This window comes from Bos indicus x Bos taurus, chromosome 23 (assembly GCF_003369695.1).
Source record: "Bos indicus x Bos taurus breed Angus x Brahman F1 hybrid chromosome 23, Bos_hybrid_MaternalHap_v2.0, whole genome shotgun sequence".
Classification (NCBI taxonomy): Eukaryota; Metazoa; Chordata; class Mammalia; order Artiodactyla; family Bovidae; genus Bos; species Bos indicus x Bos taurus.
The window spans coordinates 29,798,890-29,822,817 of NC_040098.1; the positions used below are offsets into that span (position 1 = coordinate 29,798,890).

The 23,928-nt window shown below is 44.1% G+C and overlaps 1 protein-coding gene, 1 long non-coding RNA gene and 1 other non-coding gene across 3 annotated transcripts; 2 read left to right on the forward strand and 1 right to left on the reverse strand.

The window, feature by feature from the left end:
* The first annotated feature begins 4,523 nt into the window (after positions 1 to 4,523).
* On the forward strand, positions 4,524 to 16,557 carry TRIM31 (tripartite motif containing 31). Its single transcript, XM_027525065.1, has 9 exons — positions 4,524 to 5,495; positions 6,138 to 6,233; positions 7,028 to 7,258; positions 8,337 to 8,359; positions 8,900 to 9,015; positions 11,712 to 11,786; positions 12,934 to 12,999; positions 13,603 to 13,776; positions 15,072 to 16,557. Exons 1-9 carry the CDS (start codon positions 5,079 to 5,081, stop codon positions 15,596 to 15,598), a joined length of 1,725 nt encoding a protein of 574 aa, XP_027380866.1. The 5' UTR covers positions 4,524 to 5,078; the 3' UTR covers positions 15,599 to 16,557.
* LOC113881939 lies at positions 9,723 to 15,206 on the reverse strand. The gene is made up of 2 exons (XR_003508221.1): positions 15,104 to 15,206; positions 9,723 to 9,957 (listed from the first exon to the last, which is right to left on the reverse strand). It is a non-coding gene; the product is annotated as an uncharacterized LOC113881939 (long non-coding RNA).
* An 847-nt stretch (positions 16,558 to 17,404) lies between the features above and the next one.
* Positions 17,405 to 17,486, forward strand: TRNAS-CGA. The gene has a single exon. It is a non-coding gene; the product is annotated as a tRNA-Ser (tRNA).
* Positions 17,487 to 23,928: the final 6,442 nt, after the last annotated feature.

Sequence of the window (23,928 nt, forward strand, 5' to 3'; positions counted from 1 at the left end):
AATATCTTTATTTTGCCCTCATTTATGAATAACAGATTAAATGAATATAGACACCTTGGTTTGGTAATTTCCTCCCACTTTTTAGAAATATTAGTATCAGTTCTAAAGATTTACTTGCATGTTGATGTACGGCAGAAACCAACACAATATTGTAAAGCAATTATCCTCCAATTAAAAATAAATTAAAAAGATTTACTTGTTCTTTGATAGGTACCCTCCTACTTCATTCTGGCAGCTTTTGCAATTTTCTCTTTCATTCTATTCAGTTGCATTACAAGGTGTTTTTAGTGTGAAATTATTTTTCTCTTGTTGTGCTTGATATTTGGTGCGTTTTCAGGGGACCCGTACATTCTGAAAAAAACAAACTTGAAGGCTTTTTCTCTTCATATTTTGCTCCTGCATTTCCTCTCTGCTGTTCTTCTGAACTTCTGACTGGACACATGTTGGAGCATTTTGATTTATCCTCTATATCTCTGACCTTACTTGGTTTCTACCGCTTAGTGATTCTCTGTTGTGTGTTAGTAAACTTCTCAGAGGGTGCTGACCCAGCACTATCTTACATTCATGAATTCTCTCATTGACTGGTTGTAGTTTTTTACCTTTAAAAAATATTATATTATTAGTATGTCTTTGAAAGAGGAGGGAGTAGTGGTGGCCACATGAATTTACATCCTCATCTTGACGCCAAATCATTTTTCTATATTACTGCTATTAACCCTTGACACATCATATTAAAGCTAGTAAATTCTCTTTTGCTATTATTTGTCCTTTGATTTTTTTATGGCATTATTTTCCATGTTGAAATTTTTGTTTTGTTTTTGGTAATCTGTCAATATTTTAATTTTATGTCTTCTGTTTTTTTTTTTATGTCATTATGCCATTTTTTTTATGTCATTACCCTCTCTCACATTAAGGGTAAATATTATTCTAAATTTTAATATTTTCATATTTGATCTTTAAACCACCTAGACTTTTTGTTTATGGTGTACAGTGCAAGTCTAACTTTGTTTCCTTGCAGATAGTCAATTATGGCCAACAAGTGGGACTGTATCAAGCTAAAAAGCTTTTGCATAGCAAAAGAAACAATGAACAAAATGGAAAAACAACCTATGGGATGAGAGAAAATATTTGCAAGTCATATATCGAATAAGAGGTTAATATCCAACGTGTTTAAGAAACTCTTACAGCTCAATAGTAAAATCCCACAAATAATCCAATTAAACAGTCTATTGAAGAGACTGGGGCTTCCCTGGTGGCTCAGGCAGTAAAGTATCCACCTGCAATGCTGGTGACCCAGGTTCGATCCCTGGGTAGGGAAGATCCCTGGAAAAGGGAATGGCAACCCACTCTAGTGGAGAATGCAATGGCAACCCACCCCCATTCTTGCCTGGAGAATCCCAGGGACAGAGAACCCCAGCAAGCTGCAGTCCATGGGGTTGCAAAGAGTCAAACACAACTGAGTGACAAATACTATAAGAGACTGAATAGACATTTTCCAAAGGAGACATACATATGGCCAAAAGGTACATGAAAAGGTGCTCAACATCACTAGTCATCAGGGAAATGCAGATCAAAATCATAATGACATATCACCTCACACCTGTCAGAATGGCTATCATCGAAAAGACAACAAACGAAATGTTGCCAAGGATGTGGGGAAAAGGGAACCTTGGTGCACTCTTGGTGAATGGAAATTGGTGCAGCTACTATGGAAAACAGTATGGAAGATCCTCGAAAAAATTAAAACTATAACTACCATAGGATCCAGCAATCCCACCTCTGGGTGTATGTCTGAAGGAAATAAAATCCAGAATTCAAAGAGATATCTGCATTCCCATGTTCACTGCACTTTGTTCCCAAAAGCCATGACTTGGAAACAACTTTAAATATTCATCAACAGACGAATGGAGAAAGCAAACACCATTGTATGTGTGTGTTTTATTTATTGAAAATATTCATTTATTTGGCTGTGTCAAGTCTTAGTTGTGGATAAAGCAAGTACTGTATACAGCTAGTTGTGGCATGCAGTATCTTCATTATGTCACGTGGAATCCTTCCTTTCTGCACAGGCTCCCGAGCACACACGCTTTCATAGCTGCGGCACATGGGCTTAGTTCCTCTGGGGCCTGTGGGATCTTAGCTCGCCAGTGGATTCTTAGCTACTGGATCACCAGCAAAGTCTCTCGAATGTATTTAAAGTCAGCCATAAAGGGATGGAAATCCTGACATTTGTGACAATAAGAATGGACATGGGGGCGTTAGGCTGAGTAAAATGTCAGACAGTGAAAGTCATGTCTGACACTTCGCTACAGTCCATGGAATTCTCCAGGCCAGAATACTGGAGTGGGTAGCCTTTCCCTTCTCCAGGGGATCTTCCCAACCCAGGGATTGAACCCAGGTCTCCTGCATTGCAGGCAGATTCTTTACCAGCTGAACCACAAGGGAAGCCCAAGAATACTGGAGTGGGTAGCCTGTCCCTTCTCCAGGGAATCTGCCCAACCCAGGAATTGAACCGGAGTCTCCTGCATTGCAGGGGAATTCTTTACCAACTAAGCTACCAGGCAAGCCTGTTATGGCAGACAAATGGCAGACAAGAGAAAGACAAATACTGTAGGATTTCACTTGTATGTGGAAACTAAAAGCACCCCACTCATAGACATGGATAGAATGCTGGTTGTCAGGGTCTGGTTGTTGAGGGGTGAGAGAAATTTGAAGACGTGGATCAAGGGGGTATAATACAAAATTTCAGTTATAAGTTTCAGGGATGTCATGTACAGTGTGTGACAACAGTTTATTATATACTCAAAAGTTGCTACAAAAATAGATCTTTAATGCTCTCACCATAGCAATGACAACAACAAAAAAGTTATTTATGTGAGGTGAAGGATGTGTTAACTAACCTTATTGTGGTAAACATCTCACAATATGTACATGTGCCAAATCATCACATCACATTAAGCCTTCACAATGCTATATGTCCATTATATCAATAAAGCTGGGGGTGGGCGAAGGTGAGATGTCTTCAGGACCCAGGCAGACAAGAGGCAGTAAGAAGTGGTAGGGAAAATAAAACATCCATCCTCTCTAGAGTCATACAAATTATTATGTCTAAAATCACTATGTCAAATGAAACCTACCTATAAGTTAAATTCTGCCTCCAGGGGACAGCAGTTTAGGATGAGAATAAACTATAAAATATTATACAAGTGTCAAGATGCTTTAATTTCACCTCAAAGGAAACAAAGAGGAAGGCCTTTTCATAACATTTCTGAAATGAAGGTGTAACACTTCTGAAAGCCTTGGCTTCCAACAGTTTCTATAATTAAGGTAAACATATAATTCATCATCCAACCTGGATACTTTTGAGAATGGAAGGATGATCTATTCATTACATCAGGTCAACGTGAAACCCAGCACTGTCCCAAAGTAAGCCAAAATATACAATCACTCTGATTATAATCATAAATTACCCACAATGCCTGTCTGACCTAAATATTAAGATCAGATAAAGATGAAAGATGTGTTTCTTTTGGGAGACAGATGGCAGATGCTGGAGAGAGAGGAGATAAGGGTGGCAGCTGGGATCCAGATGAAATGGGAAGAGAGGAAGGACCCTTCCCTTATATAAGAGGGAAGGAGCAAAGGTTGTGATGCAAATGTGTGGAGCTACAGAAGGAAGTGGTGGTGGTGGTTGGGGGAAGGCAATCCAAGGATCAAGTAAGCACCAAGAAGCAGGAAGAAACACAGAAAAAGAATGAGCATCGACACACCAGAGTGTTGAAGATGTTTGGGGAAAAAAAAAAATAGAAGAGAACAGATTGATCCAGGTGCTACGGGGAAGTAACAACTAGGATGGAGAACAGAGAATGACCTTTCAGCAAGGAAGTTCCTCGCTGGTCCCACTGTACTAGGAATCTCCCCAGGGGAGGAATGGTTGCCTCTCCTTTTAACTGGAAACTCCCTGAGCGGGTGATTATATTGTAGCCACGCGTTCCAGGAAACAAACCCACTCAGAAGGACAATGCAGATAGTGGAGTGCAGTTTATTACAGCGGTGGGCCCAAGGCAGAGTCTCCTCTTAGCCAAGGACCCTGACCAGTTTTTGTGAAAACCTTATATACCTTAAGTGTTCTTGCTCAAACCCACCTCCCCAAATTCCTTGAAACTAGTCTGGACAAGGAGAAACAGAGATACGATCAAAGTTAGCCCATGATTCATGTGTCACAAAACTAGATAAACAGTGGACATTTATCAACAGGACTGTGGTCATATCCCGACAAACTTAATGGAATTTACGACTTTGTTCTGTTATAGAGATAATTAGCATATTCTTTTAGGCAACGGCGAGTCCAAGTACAAGTCCTGAGGCTCTTTTATCCGGGGGTCTGGTTTTCCATTGGTATGCCATTTCTATAGACGCCCGGCACAAAGTTCAGAGTCCATTGGGAGGGTGACCATGCGTGTAGCCTAATGTTCGCAGCCTGGCCTAAGACGGAGTCCAGCTCTGTCTGTTTCCTCCTTCAATATTTTCCACGTTTGCACAAAATATTTAAAAGTGTGGAACTAAATTACAAGAGATAGAGAATTACTCCCTTCCTTTTCATATATTCTCCCAAGGTTTGGGCTCTGCATGAAAGAGATGCTCAAATCATTACTGGTGAACTGGCTGTGACCTTTTGGGAAGCGTTTTCCAGTCCATCCACTCCTTCCCTGAACCTCTGAGAAAGGACTTTGGTGCCCTGGTCCTTCTAATCTCAGTTAACTGCCTCATAAACACCCTTAAGTAGTCCAAGGTTCAGGAATACTTACCTCATTTTATAAGCAGTGTATATTCATTTACTACATCTATTCATTCTTAAGAGGCAGTGAAGTAGCATTGCTCATCTGTTTCCCTCTTTATAATATTTCCTACCTTCTAATTTTGACTCTTTTCTACTATTGTTTTTTTCCTCTCTCTCTGATTCTCTAATTAATAGACTCTGACCTCCATTGCCTCTGTTATCTTCTCTTTTCTTAGAATCAGTGCCCACAGCTGACTTCTCGACTTCCTACAGATTTGAAGAAGCCTTTGGCCCCATCATGGCCCATCAACAGTTTACCGGTAAGCTTCAAGAAGAAATGATTTGCCCCATATGCTTGGATATTCTGCAGGACCCTGCTACCATTGACTGTGGGCACAACTTCTGCCTCAGTTGCATCACTCAGAGCGGGGAAGCAGCAGACAGCGTTCTTAAATGTCCCCTCTGCAACAAAATTGTGAAGAGGGGCACGATCACGCCCAACTGGCTCTTGGTAAATCTGGTGGAGAAAATCCAAGCTATGGATCCCTCGGACATGCAGCCAGAAACCGAAGAGCTGAGATGTCTAAGGCATGGAGAGAAATGTCATTACTTCTGTGAAGTCGATGGCAAGTTCCTCTGCGTGGTGTGTCGTGAATCCAAGGACCACAAAACCCACAACACAACTCTGATAGAAGAAGCTGCCCAGAATTATCAGGTAGGCATTTCGGGGTCCCTTCCCTGTTCCCCCATCAGATCAAGAGTTCAGTGAGGACCTGGAAACTGTCATTTCCTCCCTCTGGGTTTGTACCCATGGCCCCATCTTTGCACCTGAGTAGAAAATGTGCAGTCAGGCCCGTAGGTTCAAAAGTCTAAGGCTGGAAAACTGATGTTTGTTGCAACCAAGGTATAATGGAGAATGGAAAGAACACGGAATTTCGAGTCAGAGGTGTAGGTTCAGGTTCAGACTCATGAACTTTTTATAGAGCCTTCAAGGAGTCACTTTACCTCTCTGAGCTCCAGGTGCCTCCTCTTTAAATGGGTCAAACAAATTGTACTTCTTAAGAGTCGTAGGTATGACAAATGAGAGAAGGTTTGTGGAAGTCCTTTGATAACCCCAAAGCACATCCAAATATTAGTCATAATTTATTAGTTATAATTTATTACATTCCTTTCTTGTAGGTCACTTAGGCTCCATAGTTCTTCCTCCCCCGTCACACCCCAGCCCCCAGCTTGAACAGGAAAGGGGGATCTATTAATAATGACACAAGGACTTGCCCTCCATCCCAAGAAATAAGGAGGCATCATGAGGTCAGGAGATCTCCAGGCACGACTTGCCAAGACAACTCTCTCCCCACAGGGGCGGATCCAATCACAAATCGAGGTCTTGCAGCAAAAGGAGAGGGAGATAATTCAGGTGATGGCACAAGGTGAACACTGTATCAAAGTCTCTATGGTAAGAAAAACTCAGGTGTGGGTCTCTCTGTCTATGAGCTTGAAAACAGAAATAGTATCTCTGCAAAACTCCTAGAACTCCTTATTACACTGACCACTCAAAAAGACCTTATTGACAAAGGAACAGATACAGAATGGGATGGAGTGTAGGAGGGACAGAAAGGATTGTGGCATCGGGGGTAAGGGTGTGCTCCAGCTTTCTCCTCCTCTACAGCGTTTGGTTTGCCAGTGCTAGCATCTTCCACGTCCAGCCTCATGTTGTTGGAGTAGGTTGATTGCTTTGGTCTCCTCCACCTGGGGACAGGTAGTGTAAGGAAAACTGGTGCTGGTCTTAGAATAGGAAATACCAGTTTTAAGACCCATGTCTGCCCCTCACAGTCCCTTACTTACCTAGAAACTGACTTCTCAAGTTAGAAAATGAAAACGCTATGAACCCACTCAAATATCTGTATCTGTTTTGTGTGTGGGTGTGTGTACAAAGGAAAAAAAAATCTATGTGAAAGCAAATTATAAACTGAAAAGCCTACTAGAAATATGAATACTTAATACTTAGGTATTAAGTATTCACTACCTATCCTTGAAGGCAAAAAATATGAATAAATAACCTAAAATGAAAACAAGGCACATAGTAAGGGCTTTCAAAAGCTTGTTTGCCTCCCATTTCCTTTCCTCCGTGTCTGCCATTGCATGTTGCTCAGAATAAACTTAATAAAATGATAACATTGAATAAAATGGGATAGAAGGAACTTTGAGGCCATCCTTTCATCTTCTGAATGTCCACTTTCTTGCCCTCAGTACCAGGTGGAATTAGAGAAGGAGAAGGTCATCGAAGCCTTCAGACAGCTGCGTAAGGTGCTAAAGGAGGAGAAGAGCTTCCTCTTATCCCGGATCAACTGGCTGGGTCAGGAGATCTCCAAGGGGGAGAAATTATATGTCATTTTCACCAAGTCGCAGCTGAACTATCTCAGGAAGCTGAAGGATTCCCTGAAGTCCAGGCAGTGTTTGCCGCCAGGCCAGCTGCTCCAGGTGAGTGTCCCTTGGGGACCAAGTTGTAAAAACACAGTGACCCCTCCCCAGTTACAGATCAGAGCACTGACAACGTGGCAGGATACCAGAGTTGCCTCTATCTTCCTTCCCCCAGCTCAGTGCTGTCCAATAGAAATACTGTGTGAGCCATAATTTACAAATATATTTCACACAATGTATATAATTTAGAAGTACAATGTGAGCTATATGTGTAATTTAGAATTATTTTGCAAGCCACAAATATGACTTAAACTTTTTTTCTTGTAGCCACATTAGCAGGGTAAAGAGACACAGGTAAAATTAAGTGAAATATTTTATTTTACCCAATATATCCAAAGTATTATAATTTTAATCATTAACCAATATTTTTAAAGTATTAATGAAATATTTTATGAACCTCTTCCTTTAAAAAAATTGAGTCTTTAAAATCTGGTATATGTTTGGCAGATCTCAGTTCAGATATCATGTTTTGAATGGTTGAATTAAATGTACTCTGACCAAATCAATATAGTTGTGGTCAATGGAAAAAGTATTTTATACTATTTCAGTTTTTTTTTTAATTTAAATTTGGATTGGTGACTCTCATAAAATTTAAAAATTTGGTTCCTTGTCGTACTAGCCATGTTTCAAAGTGTTCAATAGCCATCTGTGACTGGTGGCTGCCATACTGGACAGTGTGGTCTAGGTGATGCACAGGATAAGCTGAGCTCCCTCCTGACTCCTTCTCCCATTCCCACTAGTTCAGAAATCCATTTCTTTTCTTTTTTTTTGTAAAGAAAGACCACACAAAGCCATTCCAGCCCTTTTCCTGTCTCTCTTCTCCCTTCTCTGGTTTAGTCTCAAAGACAAAACTTATTTTCAAACAACTCAGTTAGTTCCTCTCGAGGTCTGATCATTTTCCTGCCTACTGGCATATTGGACACTTCCTGGAGGAACCCTTTGTGGAGATGTTCATATAGGAAGAGAGATGTTCTCATTCCACCTGTTCTACCCCATGCCCTGCATGGTCAGTACCTTCTCCTTGGCTCCCATGAATCAGCCAAGTGCTAAGACTGTGCTGTTTCTCTTTCTCTTCTAGGACATCAAAATTGCCTTGTGCAGGTATGATGGGCCACCCCAAGTGCATTTTGCCCACTGATTCATTCATCTTACAATACTCAACATACATTCAAATACTACATTCAAATACTCAACATTCTTTCCTCCCAAGTTCCTGTCTACTCTGTCTAACTGCAGTCAGGTACTTAGGCTGCAGCTTAAGCTGAGTTGGTTACTAAAGAGAAGAGCTGTTTTCTTTATGTTCCAATTTCTTCATCACAGATTCTCCTATTTCCTTGCACTTCCTGCATGACCCCTTGCTCAACTAGATGGCTCCTGGGTCCCCTACCCCATCTCTCTGCCCTCTTCCTCTCTGCTTTTTTCTGGCTTATCTCCCATCTGCATTTCCGTATCATACTATGCCCCACCTCACCCTGGCCCCATATCCCTAGCCCTGGCCTCCTGACTCTCAGCTCACTATCCTCTGATTTCCTTCCCCACCCTCAAGGCTCCATCACCTCATCCCCACCTCTTTGTCACAGCTCTTTCTCCCCTGCACCCCATTCCTTGATCTCACCATCCAGTTCAGCCATATCTTCCTAGGAGTGAAGCATTTCGCTTTCTCAACCCAACCCCTGTTTCAATGGACCTAGAGAAAAAACTCAGTGACATCAAATCACGGCATGATTCCCTCACAAAGAGCCTGAAGAAATTCAAAGGTAAGGAAGAGGCTGTCACCAACTCAGTTCACCTCCCTTTGGGGGATTCTTCCTCCATCACCCTGAGGAAATGGAACTGTAACTCATCCATATCAATAGTAATTATATAGGATATTTCCAATGCCAGGCTCTCTGCTGGGCACTTTCCAGGCATCTGTATCTTTCTTTTCAGGCATTTCTTTCACTCTGTCTTCATCATGTTTCACCTGTTTGCATCCCTGACTCTTCTTGTGAAAGCTGCAAGAGGTTCCCATGCCTGGCACAGTGACTGGCAGGAAGGTGGTAGACCAGTTGTCTGGTGGGCCAGAACTGGAGTTCAATCTATTTCTGACTACAGAATACCAGAAAATAGATTCAAAGTCAATGACATCTTAGGGAAATCCTTCTTGCAGCCTTGCAGGGAAACAGAAGTCAGACAGAAGTAGATGACTTTGGCTTTAGATTTTTGGTCAGGTGTTTTTCAAAAACATGTCTGGGTTTACAACTAGGAAGACAGCTGGGTATTTGTAAGGACTCCCTTCACAGCAAGGGTTGTGCTTGTCTAAACCAGGAGTAGAGAGAGCTGGATGGAGTTTTCTCCCAGGAAATATCACAAGAGTCTCCCACCCCAAGACCCCTCCCATACGCCTCTGGAAAAAGAGGACCACGACAATGCCCCCAAGAATACCACTTGTTCAGCTAAGAATCTCCACTCCCCAGACACAGAGTTTTTGTTCTTAATTTTATTGTTTTGAACTTTTCTTTTCCCTAGTAACTGCTTTGCTTTGTTCAGTTCTCCCATCCCACGTGGTGTAATCTCATGTAATCCAACAATTTCATAGTCATTACAGGTTTTCATAGTCATTCCAATTTGGTTCTGAAGTTCCCTGGTGGCCTAGTGGTTAGGATGCTGGCCTTTCACTGCCATGGCCTGGGTTCAATCTCACATAGAAGAACTACAATCTAAAAAATAAAATTAAATAGTTTGGCTTCAGTTTAGAATTTCAATAAAGGGGTTTATTACCTTTTCACTTTGGCACAGGCTGGGATTGGACATGGAGAAGGGGGCTACAAATACACTCTCTACCTTTTGGCACAGATGAACGTGGTCTGCTGTATTTTCTTCCCCACCCACCCCTACACACAGTCCCCTAACTCCCACCTGGCCCTCTTAGATATAGTCCACTGGATGGAGGGGGTTCTGGGGGCCTACTTACAACACTGGTCTAATCTCCATAGCTGCCTAGTTTGAGGATGGTTGCCTCTTGTTGGGGAATGACTGGGTGTGGGAAATCAGAGGTGGAGGGGGTTGGTGGCTGGACCCTGAGGGCCCTTGAAGCATAGCACTCCTGACCAGTGTCTCCTCTGGCTCCAGGTGTGCAGACCCCTCATAAGAGGGTCGCTGAGCATTCACTATGGCTGGGCTGGTGGCCCTCAGAGGAGATCCCCTGTGTCTCCCTCCACCTATACCCAGGGCTGGCTCTCTCCTATCCTGGAGCTGCAGGGCACTAGAAGGGTGCAGAGGCCCAGAGGAAGCCCCTTATCTAGGGGTCCCACTCTATAGCTCTTCCCTTAGTCCAGCACCCCTACAGCAAGTGCAGGCCAGACACAGGCCATCGTCCCCGAGTTATGGGCTCATTCTCCAACCACACAGTCTTTTGTCCTCTGCCCCTGTTTCCATGAGGGTACACAGACGTTGACAGCCCTCCATGTCTGGGAGACGGGGGCACAGAACTCCCTCCTTGGGGAGAACTGGGACAGAGGGCACCAAGCGCCTTGGTCTGGAGCTCCCTTGCCTTTCTTGTCTTGAGTCTTCTCTTGTCGGGAGGAGAGGGATTGCACCCACGCTTTAAGTAGGTGGGACCATCCTTTACCACACCCTGTGCCTGAGTGGCTGGCACCACAGCAGACCTTCTTCTGAAGCTAAAGCGTGAGGCCAAATGGCACCTTTGTCCCTCAGCCCTTTCTCCTCACTAGGAAGGGACTAGACTTGTGCTGCCTAATATGTTAGCTACTAGCCACACATGCACTTGGGCATTTGAAATGTGGCTCGTCCAGTCAGGTGTGCTGCTAGTGAAGGAAACATGTCAGATTTCACAAGACTTAGTGCGAAAATAGAATGTAAAATATAGTAATAACTTTTTATAGGTCGAAAGGCAATATTTGTTAATAATGGTTTAAATAGAAAATAGAATTAAAAATTAATTTTATCAGTTTCTTTTTACTTTACCTTTTGTAATGTGACTACTAAGTAAGTAAGTAAATGTTAGTCGCTCAGTCGTGCCTGACTCTTTGGGACCCCATGGACTGCAGCCCACCAGGCTCCTGTGTCCATGAGATTTTCCAGGCAAGGATACTGGAGTAGGTTGCCATTTCCTTCTCCAGGGGATCTTCCCAACCCAGGGATTGAACCCGGGTCTCCTGTATTGCAGGCAGATTCTGTACTGACTGAGCTACAAGGGAAGCCCTTTCCTTGTGACTACTAGAAATTTTAAAATGTTATTTGTGACTTGATTGTATTTCTACTGGACAGTGCTGGGCTAGAGAGCCACTCCAGGATAACAGAAAGGGCATCTCTCAGAGTTTTACACCTTGGTCCACTAAGACTATGAGAGTCAAGTTCAAGGCATTTGAAATTTGATGCCTGCTGTGTGATCATGGGTTCCTTGTTCAAACTCTCTGAATTTACTCCATCTCATTCTGTTCTCTCCCCACAGACATTCTCCAGGCTGACAGCAAGAAAGATAAAAGCAAATTCCTCAGTGGCTTGTCTGAGGAAGACAGAAAGAGCTGTAAGTGATGACTGCTCCTGCCGTTTGGGGAAAGTGAAAAAAGCAAAGGGGAAGAATTCTGTCTCTCTGATTACACGGAGGCCAAATATAGGTGAATCCCCATTCCTCATAAAGGGAGAAGCACAGGCATATGGATATGTTTTATTATTTTAAACTCAGGTAACTCACAAAACAGAGACTAATCCCAAAATTTAGAAATATTTAAAAGTAACAGAAAATTCTGGGACGTCCCTGGTGGTCCAGTGGGTAAGACTCCATGCTTCTAATTCAGGGGGCATGGGTTTGATCCCTGGTTGGGGAACTAAGATCCCACATGCTGGACAGCATGCCCCCCCACAAAAAAAGAGTAACAGAAAGTTTCAAATTTATTCCTTCATTCCTCACAGTAAGGGAAGAAAAGATAAGACAAGGAGAAGACAAAAGCAGCTCGGTCTCTGTAGTAGTAGCTGCCATCAGCCATTGGCTGGGTTTCTGGTTGTAAGTCAGGTCATGACAGCCCAGGGGAGGGAGAACCCCAGTAACCGCAGCCTATGCCCAAGCCATCAGAGATGGCCCTGCTATCTGAGATGGTAACACTAGAAGTACCATTTCTTCAAGAGCCACCATGTGCTAAGCAGTCCACATCTAAAAGTTCAAAATCTCACTACCATCCTCCTAGACAGGTGGTATTATTGGCAATTTACAATAAATAAGGCCCCTGCAACTTCAGAGAGGTGAAGTAAATTACCCAAGTCATGTGAGTATTTAAGTGGAAAAGACAGCATTAGAAATCATTTTGCCAAAGCCAGAAACTACACAATGCCTTCCAAAGCCAAGAGCAGAACTTGAGATTCTGTTCCACGAGTGTTTTTCCACCAGAGGAGCTGTCGGTGTTTGCACATGGTTAAGTCTCCACTGTGCTCTCTGCCTTGTGGTCTGCTGAATCACATCCCAGGCCTCAGGAAACATTCTAGGCCAATAGAGTACCCCCTCCTTTGCAGGCACTGGGACAACCTGAAAGGCTACTACACTTCCTCATGACCTAGGGGGCAGCCCTTACTGAGAATCACCAATTCTTGTTCTTATTGATGGTGGCAGGCTGTTTGGTTTTTAGTTTGCAGCTTCAGGTTATCAAGACCAACATTGGTTTTCTCTCACCAATTCCTAGGGTACCTGGCAGAGAAAAATGATCCTAAGACGAACAAAACCTCGGAGCCTGAGTTGAGCCCTCCAGGTAAGAGTCCTGCCCCTGAATGCTGGTGGCTTCTAATGGTGGAGTCAAGGAACCTCCAAGTCTACAGGAGGTCAAATGCTATCCCCTCCCAAGCACCTGGAGGGTATGCAACTAATGGTAAAGAATCCGCCTGCAATGCGGAGATCCAGGTTCTATCCCTGGGTCGAGAAGATCCCCTGGAGAAGGGAATGGATGCCCACTCCAGTATTCTTGCATGGCGAATTCCATGGACAGAGGAGCCTGGTGGCTACAGTCCATGGAATCGCAGAGAGTCTGATACAACTGAGTGACTAGCACACACACACATGCAATTAAAAGGAAAAATTACAATTAGATGGAAAAAATAACTAAAGTAAGCTTAACCAGTGAAGACACCTTACAAGTAGAGGGGTTTTAATAAATTGTTCCCTTATCTATCAATCATTCAGTAAGGCAAGCCCAAGAATTTCTGTTGATCCCCAGCTACTGGAACCATGTGGGCAGTTTCACTTTCCTGAGTCTACCTCTGATTCCTCCTGCTGTGTCTAGAGCTCGGAAGCACTTTCTGACATTGCTGCCTTGCCCCCACTGACCTCTCTTCTCTCCTCCCCTTCTCCCTCAAAGTTGACAGAACAACTAAACCAGTGCTGCAAAATCCCAAACTCTCAATTTCACTCAGCCCACTCTTCCGGAAACGAAACAGGGACTCTTTTGTTTCTTATTCATCAAACCGGGACAGCTCTGAGAACCTGGGGAGCCCAGGAGCTACGAATATTGAAGAGCTCAAGACGATGATAGGTGAGTGGCTGAGAACACTGAAAGGTCCCTGAGGGTGTGGAGATGGGGATGGAGGTGAGGACTTGGAGAAGGGAGCAGGTGTTCTCAAGCAAAAGGAGGACAAGGACCCATCACTTGGCTTCTGCTTACTGCTTTGGCTGTGGTGCCCCCTGGTGGATAAAGAAAGTCACTATAGTTGACTGCTCCGGTCCACCCCCCCTTTTTTTTTTCAACTACCAAGGCATCAGTTTAGCCAGGGTGGAATCTAAGAGACCAGTAAGAACTACCTCGGCCCCAATCCACCTAACTCATCCTCATGATTCTAACCACTCTTTTTCCTCTTCCCCACATTCCCACATCCTCCATCTCTCCTAAATACCCCATCCAGCAAGGAAACATTAAGTCATTTTAGAATAAGAGGAGGACTTCCCTGTAGCTCAAACGGTAAAGAATCTGCCTGCAATGCAGGAGACCAGGGTTTGATCTCTGGGTCGGGAAGATCCTCTGGAGAAAGGAATGGCAAGCTACTCCAGTATTCTTGCCTGGAGAACCTCATGGACAGAGGAGCCTGTCGGGCTACAGTCTGTAGGGCTGCAAAGAGTCGGACAGGACTGATAGAGTAACACACACACAAGAGTAAGAGGATGAGGCCCCCATTCCTATGTCTTTGGCAAGGCCTGGAACCACAGCTTCTCAAGCCACTGTAGGCCTTCTACCTTTGACAAACTATAACTTAATATCCAAACCCAATTAAAAGCGTGTGCGGGGCAGGCTTCTCCAGTGGTTAAGACTCCATGCTTCCACTTCAGGGGCAGTGGGTTCCAACCCCGGTGGGGGAACTAAGATACTGCATGCTGAGCGCCCACCGCACTGCCCCAACCCCCAAAGTGTGCCTATGTGGTGAGAAGGGAGGGGGCTGACCGTTCCTCCTTCTGCACTCCACCCCTCCACTGAACCTTTGAGGGACTGTACTTTAGAAAATTACTCGAGCTCAGACAATCTGAACCTCGACATCTCTTATACAAGCCTCAAATCTTGTTCTAGATATGAAGACCACAGGAAACAGGGAAGGAAGAGGAGATAGTCTCAGTTCTGAGTGTTGAAATGACACCTCCCCACCACTCTCTCTCTGAGGGAGACCACCCTCAGAGCTGCATATGGTGAAATTTAGGGATTAATGTCAAGGAGGGGGCGGGGGGGGGGGGGTAGGATATCTCTCGGGGCAAAGGTGACCTTGACTTCTAGAGAAGGCCATCCTAAAGGGGGCCGGATGGCTTGACCTGGGGTTGCCCCTCTTTCTCCTCATCTTCCCTCAGACCCACTGACCCTGGATGCGGCTTCGGCTCACCCTGATCTCATCATTTCCCAGGATCTGAAGACAGTGACGCTGAAGCCGGTTCCTCAGAGAGTCTGCGCTGGGGACACCGACCCCGAGCGCTTCTATCCGTTCCGCTGTGTCCTGGGCTTGCCAGGCCTCTGCTCCGGCTGCCAGACCTGGGAGGCGGAGCTCCAAGGGCCCGAGGGCGGAGGCTGCGTGGTGGGCGTGGCCTCGGAGCTAGTGCCTAGGAAGGGCATGCTGCAGATAGAGCCTTTGAGTGGCTTTTGGGCGCTGCGCATCGCGGGCTCCGAGTGCCAGGCGCTCACCGAGACCGGCACCCGCGAGGATCTCTCGGTCTGTCTCAGGAAAGTGGGCGTCCACGTGAATCACGAGTGCGGCAAAGTCGTGTTCTACGACGCCACTACGAGCAACCACCTCTACACCTTCCACGCCTCGTTTCCAGGGCAGATCTTCCCCTTTTTCCGGCTCCTGGTTCCCGGCACTCAGATCACCCTGAGTCCCTAGAGTTGTTCCTTTGCTTTCCTCTGCGTCTCCTCCCCGTTATCCCCTCGCTTTGGGATGTGTGGGATGTGTGCGGTAGGGTTGAAGCTAGACTTCCAGGAACACTTTAGGAAGGTTACACTCTTTGGCTTCTTGATCGAGGCCTGATATTTCTGACATTCCCCCCACGGCCCCCGCCCTACTCTTTACATTTACCTTGTTACTTTCAGTCCCTCTTTCTCCCCAGTATACCTAGGTTGAAAAGGAAGCTTCAAATAGACAAGGCTATTTATTGTCGCATTATAAATCAATAGGTGATAGTTGAAGATTCTGCAATGAGAATGTTGGTTGAGATGCAGATTTCAGGGGACCACACACTGATTTGAAGCTGTGGCTTTTATCCTCGATGTCCTTGAGAGTGTGTGCAGGCTTGGCCCATCTGGACCTCATCCTTTTGAGGGACCTGAAAAACGACGCTGGATCGCTGACTGTTGTCTCCCCAGATGACTCAGTTTCGCAAGTGAGGACTGTCTGTCTATTATTTTAGGATGACCTCCAGGATATATTCAGTGAAAAAAAACCAAGATGGAGAATAGTGAACACAGCATGCTACACTTTACCTAAGAAAAGGGGAAATGTGAATATATATATATTTTTGCTTATATTTATTTTTTAAGTGGAAGGATAAACCAAAACCTAACAAAAACACTAACCTTTGGGAGGAGGGGAAACCAAGTGGAAGACATGGAAATTAGGCTTTGGAATTATGTAAATGTTTTACATCATTATAAAACAAAATTAAATTAAAACAAGAGGAACCTAACTGTGTAAGTAGTTGGTAGCTTAAATTCTCTGTAGTTGGTAACTTCTTAGGAGTTATTTTAGGTGACTTTAAAACACAGTAGTTTAGCTGTATCTCTTTTGTGGAATATAGCCTAATGACAAAAAGAATTGAAAATAAAACTAAAATTTTTCAGTTATCATCTTGGTAATAATATTTTTGTTGTTATTCTGAATTTATTATGTATTATGTTGTTTAGTCCCTAAGTCATATCTGACTCTTTTGTGACTCTATGGTTTCTCTGTCCATGGGATTTTCCAGGCAAGAATACTGGAGTGGGTTGCCATTTCCTTCTCTAGGAGCTATTCCTGATCCAGGGATCCAACCTATATCTCCTGCATTAGCAGACAGATTCTTTACCACTGAGCCACATGGGTAGCCCATGTATTATGTACATGTACATATATACCCAAATATATAAGGTAAAGAAAATAAGCAATTATGTTAACATTACCAGGAACCAAGATTTTCAACCTGAAAGATTAGTTTTCTCTTATTATTATGAAATAAAAGAAGAGAAATAAAAGCACAGTGATCCCAAATTTGAATTGGAAAATCATAATGTGATAAACTCATGATGCATTTTCCTTAAAAAAATAATAAAATGCATTTCTTAGCTTCTTTCACAAAGAAGCCTTATTATTATTAATAACAGCCTAACTGGATGCACTGAGCAAGCCTTGCTTATACCCAGATGAAAATCTTATTATTTCCCGCCCAAAAGAAAATGGCTCCTTGAAGAACTGGCTAATTCTAGGTCTGGGAGAAGAAATATACAAGATGATCCTGGAGCACTTTGTCACATCAGATTGTGAGAAAGCTACTGGGGCCATGTCTGGTTAAAGATGGGACACTTTTAAGCATGAAGGAGGATAATATCTGCAATTGATTAATATATGTCAACTATGCAAAAAAAAAAAAAAAATTCCACCAGTTCATCATGACAACTAAAAACTCACTGGTCACTTTTGGAAGATGCTAGAAACTGACCTGTGATGGTCGAGTGGTTAAGGCATTGGACTCGAAATCCAATGGGGTTTGCCCGGGCAGGTTCAAATCCTACTCACAGTATTCTCCTTTGGGCTTCCCTTGTGGGTCAGCTGGTAAAGAATCCACCTGCAATGTGGGAGACCTGGGTTCAATCCCTGGGCTGGGAAGATCCTCTGGATGAACGGAAAGGCTTACCCACTCCAGTATTCTGGCCTGGGGTTACCAAGAGTCAGACACGACTGTGCAACTTTCACTTTTCTTTCAGAAACCTTTACTTCTTCTTGAACGCTGGTAAATAAAGACATAGTTTTTATGCCACCATTCTTGTACAAATATATCTAAGATCACCAAATGGTTGAGGGACAGTTCTTTATTACAAATTCCAGCTAATAAATGAAGACAAGGTGGAAGAATATCATTCTTTTAATGCCTAATGAAATAAAGGACTGATGCAATAATCAACGGCTGCTAGAAACATATGTGAAAAGCTTACAGGGAATCTTACAATGGTGAATCATTCCGACAATACTTGAACCCACGGATCAACCCTAGCATCATAAAAAGAAAGACAATCCAATATTATGTGCTGTCCAATGTAATACAATAGGAAGTAATGACTTGATGTATACTTGCCAAAAGTGATGAACCTAAAACCCATCTATCAGAATCATTTTAACAATGCTAACAGAAATGCAGTCGGCAAATCCCACTTTGGGAAAATTCACAGGACAGAGAATCAGTTATCTTCATCAGATAAATTTCCAGAAGAAAAGGGGTTGAGGTGCAGGTGGGGGAGATAAGAAAAAGGAAACTTAAAGATTGAAAGAGATATGAAGCAAACGCTATGGTGGACTTGTTTGCATCCTGGTTTGAATGAATTAATTGTAATCTAATTTTAAAACATGAAACAAAATTTAACAGACTGTACATTTATATTAAGGAATTGTGCACTTTTAAGGTGTGATAATTGTACTCTTTAAAGTGAGGTTTTGGTATATTGAAGTTTTATTAATAAAATACACCTGGAATTTGCTTAAAAATGACACACTGTGGAGAGGGGGAGGATGAGTGGGAGGCAGTTGATGAAACAAAGTTGGTCATGAGCTGGTCATTGTCCATGGGGGTGATAGTTACACAAGAGCTCATCATATTAATTTCTCCACTTCATGTGTGTTTTAATTTTTCCATAATAAAAAAGTTGACACAAAAAATTTAAGACATCCTGTAAGTGTGGCCTCCCGTGGTCAATATTTGGGAGTGGATCTAATGCAGAACCCCAAAATCCTTTCAAAGGTGTGAAAAGATTTTAATTTTTAGAAAGACTGGCTTAACCTGGAGTATGAGAGGATGTCGTTTCCCTTTCAAAGGCAAATCGTCTGCCTTTTTTCTTCCTTAATTTCCTCAAAATTAATCTCAGGACCAGGTGCACCCTCCTAACTACCCACCTCCCCACACCACCACCACCACCAGCATCGCGCGCAGCAAAGACCTCTGTACAGTGTTGCCACGTGAGGGATGGAAGTTAAACTCAAAGAAGGACTGCCCCTGTTTCCAAGATGATCCCGTAAAAGGAAGAGGCGAGAGGCTTGGAAACCTAAGCCAAGAGGATGACAAGATGACGGAGAGCAAGACTCAGGATTTGCGCCAGAGTTCCAGAGTATTACAGGTTTCTTCCTCTTCGACTCCCTTCAACCGGGTGGAGAGCGGGGTAGTCGGATAGGGCGGGCTTCCCGGGCATTTCAGCCAACCGGTTCCAGTTGGGAAACGGCTGGATTACAAAGGCATGGGGAGCCGCCCGCGGATCTCCGTGTGGCCGCGCGCGCGTCTCCGCAGGGGCAGGGCGCATCCAGGTGTCCGGCCCGGGAGAGGCAACTCCCGCAGCGCAGATTCCAGGAGCGCGCAGTCAGCCCCAGCCCGGCTCCCCCATCCTGTTTCCCGCGTCGCCCTCAAGGCACCGTCGATTACAGAAGCATCTGCCTGTTAGGCGACGACAGGGGACAAGGTGACCAGGACCCACATCCCCGCCCCTGCCCTCCCCTCACCCCCTGCATTCCTGCAGAAATCTTCCCGGGGCAAAGTTCACAGTCACCATATCCGGTATTCAGAGTCCGAGTGGTTGACGTCACTCTCTTTATCTCAAAGTTGCCTTTTCTGGTATGCAGATTTAGCTTCCCTACAAGAATGGGAGAGCTTCCCCAAGGGCTGAATGCAGATTTCATACTTTCTCCCTCTCCCGACGCTTCGCACAGATCCTGGAATGAGGTGGTTGATAGCATTCACTAAGTGGAAACCGTCTCCTAATGCTTCTTTCTCCGGAAGGACTGGTATCTTGGCAACCCCACTCAACTGTTGTGGAGCAGCTTCACCTCACCTCCTCCAGGACACCTTCCCTAGTCGGGGTTCCTGGCTCTTCCTGTAGGAAGGTCCACACTCCTAAGCCATCGCACTCACTTCGGTAGACTGTGAAGTCCTTGAGGGCAGAAGCTGCCTCTTACTCATCTTGGCTTCCCTCTCCCACCCTTCTTGCACAGTTCTTAGTGAATAAAGGGACATATTGTGACATGGTTTAAATCTGGGAAGGTCTTCCCCCCTGGTCCCTAACCTTAAACTGTGACCTGTCCCTCTTCTGTCCTGTCTGGAGAGAAGCACTTTTGAATCTTTCAGAAGCTGACAAACTTGAATTGGGTCCTGGCCACTCACACGGTGCTATGTTTGGAAAGTGAAGCAGTCACTGAGGCCAAGGCCTAGCTTTCCGTTCTCTAGTTCAAGGTGTTTTCAGCTCCTCCACATCCTGATAACAGTACTAATACCTTCTTTACAGAGTTTAACAGTTTATCAAATGGTTTCATACACCGTATTCCATTTGTTCCTCACAGCCTCTTGAATTAGGTATTGGCCTTGATGCTCAAACTCAGGCTTTTAACAGAAAGCAAACACAAAGCCATATTGAAAAGGCAAAATATGGTTAAAATATGTGATAGTATGGCATAATAAATAATAATCTTTCCATGGTAGTGCCTTCTACCTCGACATCCTCAACTCCTGTATTAATTTCCTAAGTCTGCTCTAACAAATTGCCTCAAACTGGGTAGATTAAAACAAGAGAAACTATTCTCTCACTGTTCTGGACGCTGAATGTCTGGAATCAAGGTGTCAACAGGACCATACTTTCTCAGAAGTATCAAGGGAAGAGCCTTCCTTGCCCTTCAAATTCCTGTGTTTACTGGTAATCTTTGTCCTTTGTCCTTCCTTGGCTTGGAGATGCATCAGTCAAGTCTCCCTGCCTCTAGACTTCACCCTGCTCAATCCATCCTCCAGGACAGAGGCCAACATAACCCCCTCTCCAAAGTTTATTACAAACATTTTCAAACAGAAGAGTTAGAATATTTTATAGGGACCACTCAAATATCGACCACTTAGATTCTATCATTACTTGCTTTATCAAGTGCTTTTTCCATCTATCCTCCCCTTTATCCATCCATCAGTACATCTTATAATTTTATGCTTTTTTAAGTAAGTTGCTTAGGAGCTGCAGGTTCGATCCCTGGTTGAGGAACTAAGATCCCACATGCCACTCAGTCAGAAAAAACAAACAAACAAAAACCCCACAAAACCAGACAAAATCAAGTAAGTTGCAGACTTTCAAATGATGTTTAAAAACATAATCTCATCATGTTAGGACTTGCGGAACATTCAATGGACATTCCATGATGCCTTCTTTGGGGCAAGCGTAAAGCCCAAACCCGTTTGTAAGTGCCTCCAGCCTAATCCCTACCCGACACTGCTTCTTACTTTCCATTCTAGTGAGATCAGTTGCAAGTAAAATTCCCACTCATCATGCTATTTGTCACCTCCCTGACCTGCTCATCTTGTCCCTTCTCATGAGATGGTCCTCGACCTCCAGGGCCTCAAGAATCCCCTTCCCCAGAAAGCCTTTCTTGGTACCTGCCTCACCACAGGAGGGTCGATGCACCTCTTCTCCCCCAGGGCATTCTTCCCTCAATCACTGCACTTAGCTCTATAGATCATAGTGATCTGTTTAGGTGTCTTTCCCACCTTATGTGTGCTCAGTTGCTCAATTGAGTCCTACTCTTTTCAACCCCATGGACTGTAGCCCGCCAGGCTCCTCTGTCCATGAGATTATCCTGGCAAGAATAATGGAGTGGGTTGCCATTTCCTTTTCCAGGGGATCTTCTGGACCCAGAGATAGAACCTGCGTCTCCTGTGGCTCCCACATTGGCAGGCGGATTCTACCACTGAGCCAGCTGGGAAGTCTGTCTTTCTCACCTCTCAAGCCCCCAGATGAAAGCTTCCTAAAAATCATGGATCTTGCTTTATTTGTCTATTGTCCTTCACACCGAGATCCCTGTGTGGCCTATGTGGGTGCCCAGTAAATATCTGTCGAGTGAATGCATGTCTTGTTTTGTCTCTTCTGACATCACTTCCTGCCTTTGTATCATCTTCTCCCACAGAGCCTGACTCCAGATCCCTAAGGTAGAGCTCAGAGGCTAAGAATGAAGAAAAGAAACACTGAAATGTTATCAATGTCCTCCAACCATCGACCCCCAGAAACACACCTGTAGTTGAACACCTTGGGCTTATGACTCTTTGCATCAAAAGAGTAGGGAACTGTGGGACATCTCAGAAAGAGAGTGTTAGAACAAAAACCTATGACAGTATGTGGGCTTTGGTTTGGCGATTTGGGGGCAGGCCTAAGAAAATAGGGGCTTCCCAGGTGGCTCAGTGGAATCAGCCTGCCAGTGCAGAAGACCTGAGTTCAATCCCTGGGTCGGGAAGATTCCATGGAGGAGGAAATGACAACCCACTCCAGTATTCCTGCGTGGGAAATCCCATGGACAGAGGAGCCTGGCGGATTATAGTCCATGAGGTCGCAAAGAGTCAGACATGACTGAGCACACACGGATGCACTCACTAAGGAAGCAGGGATTTTTCACTAGATAGTATGCTGTCAGAAAACAGGATAAATTTTGTAACTATCTCAATCAGTTCTTTCTACAGAGACTTCCTTGGTGGTCCAGTGGTTAAGAATCTGCCTTCCGGCTCAGCCCTGACCCTGTGGGCGTGCGTGGAAAGGGGGCCGGAGAAAGGGGTGGCGCTAAAAAAAAAAAGAATCTGCCTTCCAATTCAGGGGATGTGGGTTCACATACTGCAACTAAGACCCCATACAGCCATAAATAAATAAATATTTTAAAAAATCCTCTCTACCGAGAGAGGAGAACGGTTCTATGAAGACTTACAAGACCTTTTAGAACTAACATCCAAAAAAGATGTCCTTTTCATTATAGGGGACTGGAATGCAAAAGTAGGAAGTCAAGAAACACCTAGAGTAATAGGCAAATTTGGCCTTGGAATATGGAATGAAGCAGGGCAAAGACTAATAGAGTTTTGCCAAGAAAATGCACTGGTCATAGCAAACACCCTCTTCCAACAACACAAGAGAAGACTCTACACATGGACATCACCAGATGGCCAACACCTAAATCAGATTGATTATATTCTTTGCAGCCAAAGATGGAGAAGCTCTATACACTCAACAAAAACAAGACTAGGAGCTGACTGTGGCTCCTGGTCTTATGAACTCCTTATTGCCAAATTCAGACTTAAATTGAAGAAAGTAGGGAAAACCACTAGACCATTCAGGTATGACCTAAATCAAATCCCTTATGATTATACAGTGGAAGTGAGAAATAGATTTAAGGGACTAGATCTGATAGATAGAGTGCCTGATGAACTATGGAATGAGATTCGTGACATTGTACAGGAGACAGGGATCAAGACCATCCCCATGGAAAAGAAATGCAGAAAAGCAAAATGGCTGTCCAGAGAGGCCTTACAAATAGCTGTGAAAAGAGAAGTGAAAAGCAAAGGAGCAAAGGAAAGATATAAGCATCTGAATGCAGAGTTCCAAAGAATAGCAAGAAGAGATAAAGTCTTCCTCAGCGATCAATGCAAAGAAATAGAGGAAAACAACAGAATGGGAAAGATTAGAGATCTCTTCAAGAAAATTAGAGATACCGAGGGAATATTTCATGCAAAGATGGGCTTGATAAAGGACCGAAATGGTATGGACCTAACAGAAGCAGAAGATATTAAGAAGAGGTGGCAAGAATACACAGAAGAACTGTACAAAAAAGATCTTCACGACCCAGATAATCACGATGGTGTGATCACTGACCTAGAGCCAGATATCCTGGAATGTGAAGTCAAGTGGGCCTTAGAAAGCATCACTACGAACAAAGCTAGTGGAAGTGATGGAATTCCAGTTGAGCTCTTTCAAATCCTGAAAGATGATGCTGTGAAAGTGCTGCACTCAATATGCCAGCAAATTTGGACAACTCAGCAGTGGCCACAGGACTGGAAAAGGTCAGTTTTCATTCCAATCCCAAAGAAAGGCAATGCCAAAGAATGCTCAAACTACCGCACAATTGCACTCATCTCACATGCTAGTAAAGTAATGCTCAAAATTTTCCAAGCCAGGCTTCAGCAATATGTGAACTGTGAA

Excerpts from the sequence above, each read along its gene's own strand:
- TRIM31 (XM_027525065.1), top strand. The coding sequence starts at position 5,079 with ATGGCCCATCAACAGTTTACCGGTAAGCTTCAAGAAGAAATGATTTGC. Across the intron at positions 5,496-6,137 it reads AAGCTGCCCAGAATTATCAG|GGGCGGATCCAATCACAAAT; the intron begins GTAGGCATTTCG and ends CTCTCCCCACAG. Across the intron at positions 13,000-13,602 it reads GCCTGAGTTGAGCCCTCCAG|TTGACAGAACAACTAAACCA; the intron begins GTAAGAGTCCTG and ends TCTCCCTCAAAG.